This window comes from Salmo salar, chromosome ssa18, assembly GCF_905237065.1.
Source record: "Salmo salar chromosome ssa18, Ssal_v3.1, whole genome shotgun sequence".
Classification (NCBI taxonomy): domain Eukaryota; kingdom Metazoa; phylum Chordata; class Actinopteri; order Salmoniformes; family Salmonidae; genus Salmo; species Salmo salar.
Genome location: NC_059459.1, coordinates 71,626,361 through 71,636,257, shown reverse-complemented (window position 1 = coordinate 71,636,257; position 9,897 = coordinate 71,626,361). Strand labels below are relative to the sequence as shown.

The window sequence follows — 9,897 nt, the reverse complement described above, 5'->3', positions numbered from 1 at the left end:
TCACAGAAGTCATGAATTTGACCTAGTTTTTAACTGAGTTCCCAGTTGTCTTGAAAGTACCAAAAGCATTACAATGTTTTCAATCTGTGTACTGCTGGGCTAAACCAATGGTTGTTGAACACAGATGTGGGTATGGGAATCACAATGGCACTTCCACTGATTTGTTGCTTCATGAAAGAGGGAGGAGCTTACCAGTACATAATGCCACCTGAAACCAATTAAGGAAACTCATTAGATCACTTCCCCCCCAGAAGAAGAGAATTGTTTCTGTTTGATTGTTGCGGTACATACACAGAGGTGAGTTTCAAAGGAATATTTTTGACAAGACTAAGGGAAAAGTTTGTAAAATGTGAGCTATGCTGTACCATCCCCATGTGAAATTCATAAGGATTTTAGTCAAATGTTGTGTTTGGAACTAAGTGGGAGGTGGGAATGTACCATTTGTGAAGTCTCACGTACCAGTTGGATGCATTCACGTGCTTTGTACTCGTTGAGAAACGCCCATTGGCTAATGGCCAACAAGTTGTGTAAAACATGAAGTACAGCTATCATGCTCGTGAACAAGTTAGTCTTAAAAAACATATTGGTTTCATACATGTTTTTGTTGCTGCATTTAACTACCTTGATAACTGCATTTCCAGTAACTTCCTTTGTTGGTGACAACATGTGGGAGATCAGGATGAAAGACAAGTTTCCTACTAGTAATAATCAGTTGGAGGGCTGTTCAAGTGTGTGTATTGTAAAGTCACACTTGGTTATGAGAGCAGCATGATTCCCTTGCCACTGTGAAAGGGCACTCTTGTCAATCTGTTGTAGAACTTGCACGCATAACCTACAGTTTGTGCTACAAGGTAGATTACAATAGACTGCACAAAACTTATTCGTAGGACAGTTTAACCATTTATTGCAACAATCATTTAAAGTTATATTTCATTGCCAACCAATTGTTTTATATACATTACCATTCAAAAGTTTGGTCACTTTAAATGTCCTTGTTTTCTAACTTAAGAATTGGCCTCTTTCAATTTTCACCTAAAATGACATGCCCAAATCTAACTTCCTGTAGCTCAGGCCCTGAAGCAAGGATATGCATATTATTGGGAGCATTTGAAAGGAAACACTTTGAAGTTTGTGGAAATGTGAAAGGAATGTAGCAGAATAATACAAATGTTTTTTAAAGAAAAGCATGTGTTTTTGTCCAATAAAATCACATCAAATTGATCAGAAATAGTGTAGATATTGTTAAAGTTGTAAATGACTATTGTAGCTGGAAATGGCTTTAAATAAAACATTACGGAATATCTAGAGGCCCATTATCAGCAACCATCACTCCTGTGTTCCAAGGGCACGTTGTTAGCTAATCCAAGTGTATAATTTTAACAGGCTAATTGATCATTAGAGAACCCTTTTGGAACTGTTGTGCTCATTAAAGAAGCAATAAAACTGGCCTTCTTTAGACTTCAGTATCTGGAGCATCAGCATTTGTGGCTTTGTTTACAGGCTCAAAATGGCCAGAAACAAAACTTAATTCTGAAACCTGTCAGTCTATTCTTGTTCTGAGAAATGAAGGCTATTCCATGTGAGAAATCAGCTGTTTCCAGCTACAATAGTCATTTACAACATTATCAGTGTCTACATGGTATTTCTGATCAATTTTTTTTTTTTTAAATTTCTTCGGGATAGGGGGTGTTATTTTCACGTCCGGATGAAAAGCGTGCCAAAAGTCTACTGCCTGTTTCTCAGGCCCAGAAGCTAGGATATGCATATAATTAGTGGACTTGGATAGAAAACACTCTGAAGTTTATAAAACTGTTAGAATGTCTGTGTATAACAGAACTGATTTGGCAGGTGAAACCCCGAGCACAATCTATCCAGGGAAAAATTGAGCTCATCGTGTTTTCCACTGGTATTCATTGGGAATCCTGATTTATAAGGGCCCTAGTTGCAGTTCCTATGGCTTCCACTAGATATCAAGTCCTTAGAAATTGGTTGTTTTTCTTTTGAGGAATGAAGTACGGCTGTCAATTGTCACTGAAGGGCTGTATTCTTTCATTGTGCTTACACTGGAGTGCGCTCCGTGGTCTTTTTCTTTGGTATTGAAAACAGATTATCCCGTCTTAAATTATCAAGTATTTACGTTTTAGGATACCTGAGGAAGGATTGGGAATGTTGTTTGGACTAAGTTTACAAGTAAGTTATTAGATACTTTGTAGACATTTTGGGCGAGTTGAAACCAGTGTATTTCTGAATCAAACGCGCCAAATAAATTGACATTTTTGTGACATTATTGAACAAAAGGACTGTTTCTGGGACATTGGAGTGCCAATAGAAGATCTTCAAAGGTAAGGCATATATTATATGGCTATTTCTGACTTTCGTGTCGCAACTCCTTGGTTGAAAATGATTTGTGTGCTGGACGCTGTCCTCAGATAATAGCATGTTTGCTTTCGCTAAAGCCTTTTTGAAATCTGACACCTTGGCTGGCTTAACAAGTTTAAGCTTTATTTTGATGTATTGCACTTCTGATTTCATGAAAGTTTAATTTTTATAGTAACTTAATTTGAATTTGCCATTTCATTTCACCGGCTGATGGCCAGGTGGGACGTTACCGTCCCACTGATCTGCAATACATTTTAATGTAACAAAAATATGCCTTTCTTTCAAAACAAGGATATTTCTAAGTGACCATGAACTTTTGAACGGTAGTGTCTATACACTAGATGACTAACAGGGGGTGCTGTGTTTAAGCCACCACACCTCCATATTGGTATTCACTCACCACTGTAAAAAAATATTTGGAAGCTATAGAAATGAATTTGTTTATATTTTTGTCATGTTTATTCTATTTGACTCCTTGAAGAGAACTTTCCATTATTATGTGAGCTAAACAAATTGAGATGACTGTTACTGTCCCTACTACAACACACAAATACTTTATAAAATAAATTACTTGGTCTAACATTTCATTGAAGTACTGCTCCTACTAGAGTACCAATATGGCTGACTGGTGGCTTAAAAGCTGCTAGATGGCCAATACCTTGATGTTATCTGGAGTTTATACATTCTTGCCAACCTGTTTGTGTCGCTTTCTCCTGTTTTGAGGGTGTGTGCATGTGCACATCAGCTCTATTGTGTCAGTGACGCTGGTAAAATGTATTGCTTTGGGCAGTTACGGATTAATTGTTATATTATTCATGTTGTCTTCAATTTAACGATCAGTGCTTGACTTGGACTGAAATAGATGCCTGTACTCATTTTGGGTGCTGGAACTGTTTAAATTTAGGTCCAGGAGCTACACAATACTTTTAAAACAATAGTCTATAAGAAAATCAGGATCCTGAGCAGTAGAACATTTGAGGTGCTATTACTTTTCCGGTGAGCTCCTGCCCAAGTTGAGCACTGGTAATGGTTTCTGTTAGCATTTTGTAATGTTTTGACTAGTCTTTGTATGGCCTATAGTCTAAAACCTCGGTATATCTGATCTTTTAGCCTGTTTTTGGAGTGCATGTTCCAGCACGCTACACATGCAGACTTCCATTCACGTGTTGAAGCTTTTGTTATATGCTCAGCTGAGTGACTTAGGCCTGATTCTTAGGCTAGCCAAGTCTTTTTGTTTCCTGTGTAGACTATTTTTTTATTTTTTTTCCCACATTGTAATTTTGCCATTTCTAAGCTTGTACACAAAACACATTATTTGAGGCATCTAATGTTACTCTGTGCTCAAACATTATTCAACAATTTTGGTTTTCTCAAATGTATAGATTTCAGTAATGTGACTTTTGGCCATAATGTTAATATTTAAAAATGCTTTTTTTTACAGGCTAGTCACATTGTACAACGACGTGTCTGTGCCACTATGGAAAGACAAACAAATTAATTTGAAACTCAAAGGGATTGCAATGTTTTCTAACCTTTTGTCCCCAGCTTGAAGAGATGGCATCGTCCATGTCAGAGGACCAGTTCCTGTGCTCCATCTGTCTTGCTGTTTTCACTGACCCAGCCACAATCCCGTGTGGACACACATTTTGCATGCCGTGCCTCGAGGCCTATTGGAACAGTAGAGGGGACCCTGCAATCTGTGCTCTGTGCAAGACTAGCTTCACACCAACCCCCAACATCCAGGTCAACATAGTCTTGAGAGACCTTGTGGAAAGCTTCAATGGGGCAAGTGGAGGAGGGGACGAGGCCGTCGACCAGCCAACTGTGGCTCTAGGAGAGGTCTCCTGTGACGTATGCATAGGAGACAGGATGCCCAAGGCCATCAAGACCTGCCTGGTGTGTTTGTCGTCGTACTGCCTGGAGCATGCAAGGGTCCACAATGCCCGGTTTTCCAGGCACAAGCTAGTCAGACCCCTGGCTAACCTGGAGGAAAGGATGTGTCCGACCCACAACAGGCTCCTGGAGCTTTACTGCCGCACTGACAAGACCATGTTGTGTGTGGCGTGTGACGCTCACCAGGCGCCGGCCCACCTGGTTGTGACTATGCAGGTTGAGTTCTTGGCTCAAAAGGTAAGAATGAGTTTTGGCGCAATTGTTCATCAATCCAGGGTTGTATTCATTAGGCACCAAATGGATGAAAACTGACTTGAACCAGGAGGGACTACCTGAACTTGTCCAATAAATGCTTGTTTTTGTCTTCCGTTGTGTTATGTAATGTTTTAACCCTGGTCCTGAGCTGTATTCTGTATGACACACCATAACACATTTGGAACAGAACATTGTTTCCTATTGGACTAGTTTGGGTAGTTGTCCCCACCCTGTGTGTTGGTACTTTTCATTGGGTTTTCTTTCATTTGGTGCATTATAAATAATTATTGGGCACCCTGTGCAGCTTTTTGTTCCAGCACGAATGCTAACACCTATGGTCTTAACTTCAGGCTCAGCTGGCTAAAGACCAGACGGTGGTCAAGGAGAAGCTGAAGGCCGCTCGGAATGAGGCAGAGAGATTAAACTCTTCAGTCCTACTCTGTGAGGTGACTGTTCATTTGAATTGGCTATGTTACACAGTTGTAATTTTGCAGTAGAATTCAAAAGTAATTCATTCCAGGTTCCCATTGGGGTTACAAATTGTGCTACTGAAAATTACCATGCCTTGAAGACCGCTCTTTGAATGGTGCAGAACGTTCAGATATGTATCATGTAGAACAGAATGTCTGTCAGATTTATCAAGAAGTTGCGTCTGTACTATTTATAGCTTTTCTGTCTGCAACGTCCAGAAGGTATCAAATCCCATGAATCCTCACACTTCTGTTTCGTTTACTTGCAGAATACAGCAGCGAGGCAAATTGAGTTTGTGAATGCGTTCCGCCTATCCTTGGTCAGCAAGGTGACGCTGATCTACGATCGCTACAATACTGAGGCCTCGAGGAGAGTGGACGAGCTGGTGAGGATGTCTTCCCATTGGAGCAGTGTGCTTGAAGAAGACATCACAGCTCTGATAAGCAGAGTTTTTGCACTGGAGCGGGCAATTGGCTCCTCAGACTCCTTTGAGCTTCTTAATGTGAGTTATTGGGCCTGTTTGACTTTGCAGCTAACTTGAGAGTTGATTGACTGATCTGCAAATTTTTTATATCATGAATAACAAGGTTTTTGTAGCTCAGTCAATTTACCCTGTGAGGAATCATGGTTTAGACTTTCTCGAACACGATTGTGCTCTTCTCCAGACGTGTACGCCTGTCCCAGTCATGGATGCCACTATGGTGGAAACTTCTTCCAGCCAATGCTTACGCCAATCTAATACCTTGTAGAGTCCATGTCTTGGATCCAACTCTCATCATTGTAGGTGGATCAACATGCATGTATGATGCATTTGTTTAACTCCATTAATTCTTTCTCCTTTTAGAATCTTCCTTCTCTAACTCCTGCTCCTCCAGATGGCATCAGAGTACCATGCAGCATCAACATCCCCACAGATCTACTGGGGAACCTTGTGGATCATTTAATGACAAACATGGCCAAACTACCCACGATGGGCTACTTGACTACAAATGGCAATGCTGACTCAGGTCTGTGTGAACACAGCCAATGTCTGATTATACACAGAATACAAAACATTAAGAACACCTGCTCATTCCTTGATACTAACCAAGTGACAGGAATGATCTCTTATTGATGTCACTTGTTACAATCACTTCAGTCAGTGCAGATGACAACTGAGACATGGCTTGTGTGCTGTTCAGAATGAATGGACAAGACAAAATATTTAAGTGCCTTTGAACAGGGTATGGTAGGTGCTACACGCACTGGAATGTGTATCAATAATAGTCCACCACCCAAAGGACATCTATCCAACTTGAGAACTGTGGGAAGCATTGGAGTCAACATGAGCCAGCATCCCTTTGGGATGGTTTTGACTTTTTGTAGATTTCATGCCCCAATGAATTGAGGCTATTCTGAAGGCATGAGGACCCTTTTCCCCACAAGTTTAAAATGCATTCGATCATTACTAAATGTGAGGTAGATTTGATTAATAAATGATTGCCTCTTCCTCAGTTGAAGGAGACTATCATATCTTTGCAATAAGGGGGAAATCAGAATTCATTCACTGGTCTTCAACTCTGACACTTAATTCAGAGTAGTTAGCATGCCTGGGAGTAGGTTGTTTCTGAAGGATTTGTTGCCATAAACATTTACCTGATGTAAAGGTGAGCCAAATTCGTATGACTGGTTATCCCGAGTTGCACTCAAAGCTGACCTAAGATTACCTCACAACTCCTCAAACCTGATTAGTAGGATACCCCTCTGGTTCTAGATCAGCATTCCTAGTCTGGCAACGTGAGTATGGGCCCGGATGTGCAACATTAAACATTTGCAATTGTATGTTTTCAAATAAATTGTTGTTACCTTCTGTTTATCCCTCAGAGGCTGCCTTGGTTAAAGAGTTCACAGGTGAGCTAATGTGTAGTCCTGAGTCTGCCTCCATGTTGTGTATTATACACTGCTCAAAAAAATAAAGGGAACACTTAAACAACACATCCTAGATCTGAATGAAAGAAATAATTTTATTAAATACTTTTCTCTTTACATAGTTGAATGTGCTGACAACAAATTCACACACAATCAATGGAAATCCAATGTATCAACCCATGGAGGTCTGGATTTGGAGTCACACTCAAAATTAAAGTGGAAAACCACACTACAGGCTGATCCAACTTTGATGTAATGTCCTTAAAACAAGTCAAAATGAGGCTCAGTAGTGTGTGGCCTCCACGTGCCTGTATGACCTCGCTACAACGCCTGGGCATGCTCCTGATGAGGTGGCGGATGGTCTCCTGAGGGATCTCCTCCCAGACCTGGACTAAAGCATCCGCCAACTCCTGGACAGTCTGTGGTGCAACGTGGCGTTGGTGGATGGAGCGAGACATGATGTCCCAGATGTGCTCAATTGGATTCAGGTCTGGGGAACGGGCGGGCCAGTCCATAGCATCAATGCCTTCCTCTTGCAGGAGCTGCTGACACACTCCAGCCACATGAGGTCTACCATTGTCTTGCATTAGGAGGAACCCAGGGCCAACCGCACCAGCATATGGTCTCACAAGGGGTCTGAGGATCTCATCTCGGTACCTAATGGCAGTCAGGCTACCTCTGGCGAGCACATGGAGGGCTGTGCGGCCCCCCCAAAGAAATGCCACCCCACACCATGACTGACCCACCGCCATACCGGTCATGCAGGAGGATGTTGCAGACAGCAGAACGTTCTCCACGTTGTCTCCAGACTCTGTCACGTCTGTCATGTGCTCAGTGTGAACCTGCTTTCATCTGTGAAGAGCACAGGGCGCCAGTGGCGAATTTGCCAATCTTGGTGTTCTCTGGCAAATGCCAAACATCCTGCACGGTGTTGGGCTGTAAGCACAACCCCTACCTGTGGACGTCGGGCCCTCATACCACCCTCATGGAGTCTGTTTCTGACCGTTTGAGCAGACACATGCACATTTGTGGCCTGCTGGAGGTCATTTTGCAGGGCTCTGGCAGTGCTCCTCCTTGCACAAAGGCGGAGGTAGTGGTCCTCCTGCTGGGTTGTTGCCCTCCTATGGCCTCCTCCACATCTCCTGATGTACTGGCCTGTCTCCTGGTAGCGCCTCCATGGTCTGGACACTACGCTGGCAGACACAGCAAACCTTCTTGCCACAGCTCGCATTGATGTGCCATCCTGGATGAGCTGCATTACCTGAGCCACTTGTGTGGGTTGTAGACTCCGTCTCATGCTACCACTAGAGTGAAAGCACCGCCAGCATTCAAAAGTGACCGAAACATCAGCCAGGAAGCATTGCAACTGAGAAGTGGTCTCCACCTGAAGAACCACTACTTTATTGGGGGTGTCTTGCTTATTGCCTATAATTTCCACCTGTTGTCTATTCCATTTGCACAACAGCATGTGAAATGTATTGTCAATCAGTGTTGCTTCCTAAGTGGACAGTTTGATTTCACAGAAGTGTGATTGACTTGGAGTTACATTGTGTTGTTTAAGTGTTCCCTTTATTGTTTTGAGCAGTGTATTTAGTGCCTGGTGTGTTAATAACCCTATATGCTCAACTTTGAAAAATGAATTCAACATTTGATTGTAATTTCCCCCTACCTATCCCTTCTCCTCCTCTCAGTTGAGGTGACTCCTGACCCCAGCACAGCCCACCCATCGCTCCTGTTCAGAAGGGGGTCCCATGGTTGTGAGATTCGGGTGGACCGGAGCAAGATTGCTAGGAAGTTCCCCCTGTCAGCCCAGCGCTTCACCCAGGTGCCATGCGTCCTCGCCACCCAGTGGTTCAGCAGCCATCGAGCATACTGGGAGGTGGAGGTGGAGGACTGGGTTCGAAATGGATCTGATGTGTGGTTTATAGGTGTGGCAACTGAGTCCTCCATGACTTCTCGAGGGGTGAGCCTCACCCCTGAGAAGGGGTTCTGGGTCCTGGTACACCGTGAGGGAAGGCTTTGGCCCACCACTTCCCCAAACCCTATGGCCATCGTAACACAAATGAGAAAGGTATGTAGAAGATGGATACAGGGCACACTTGGCCCAAAGGGCTCTCAAGTCTAGTACATTTTCTATGATGGGTGTCTTGATATTAAATAAATGCAACTTTTCTTTAAACGTCTCGTTGCCAATAGAGGGTGAAATGTCACTGGGATATTTCCCCTGGCAAAATGGCTAATTTTAGTTGGCTTCATGCATGTCTTTGGAGGTAGCTTTTATCATGAGTTTAGATATTTGACATTATTGAAGTGGTTGTTTCGCTTATATCAACGGCTTTAATTTCAAGTCAGATCTAATAAATATCCGTGGGGCAATTTTTGCCATCTAACTTTATATTCATGAGCTTCATTACACTTTACAGGCACATGTGGGTGTATACTTCGACGGGCAGAAGCGACTCGTGTCATTCTACGACATTCATCTCGGTCATCACCTCTACACGTACAACCACATGCCAACCAATGAAAGATTCTTCCCGGTCTTCAGCCCTGACTTCTTCAGTCCTGCATTCAAACCCGCCAACCACGCCATGATTGTTAAAACCCACACTGCCACACTGCCACAAACTACCTATGTGGGTTAATGATGCTAATTGATGGTCCAATCCTTTTGGGTCTGAGTTCTTGTCGGGATCATTAGAAAATTGTGAATTCAAAAATGTCTTTGTTCTACGACTGTTTCTATTGTGTGAAGTTTTACAAAATAAAATATATTTTATTTACCTCCAGCTCCTTATTCTTGCATTTAGGAAAAAGTACAGCTGTCCCCTCCCATCTAACAGGACTGTATATTACTATAGTGGCATCGCCTTAATTACGATTCACATGGGAGGAGTCAAACTGACAAGCTTTTGTCAAACTTGGCTTCCCCTGTCCTTAATGTCTACAATTTGTCATTGGATGTGGTCTGAAGGGACCTTGGTCCTCAAT

General features: G+C 42.6%; 1 protein-coding gene across 1 annotated transcript; it reads left to right on the top strand.

Moving 5' to 3' along the window:
• The first annotated feature begins 228 nt into the window (after positions 1-228).
• Positions 229-9,689, top strand: LOC106577991 (E3 ubiquitin-protein ligase TRIM17). The gene is made up of 8 exons (XM_014156500.1): positions 229-297; positions 3,925-4,509; positions 4,878-4,973; positions 5,267-5,500; positions 5,843-6,005; positions 6,862-6,888; positions 8,598-8,977; positions 9,330-9,689. The coding sequence occupies exons 2-8, from the start codon at positions 3,934-3,936 to the stop codon at positions 9,549-9,551; spliced, it is 1,698 nt and encodes a 565-aa protein (XP_014011975.1). The 5' UTR covers positions 229-297; positions 3,925-3,933; the 3' UTR covers positions 9,552-9,689.
• Positions 9,690-9,897: the final 208 nt, after the last annotated feature.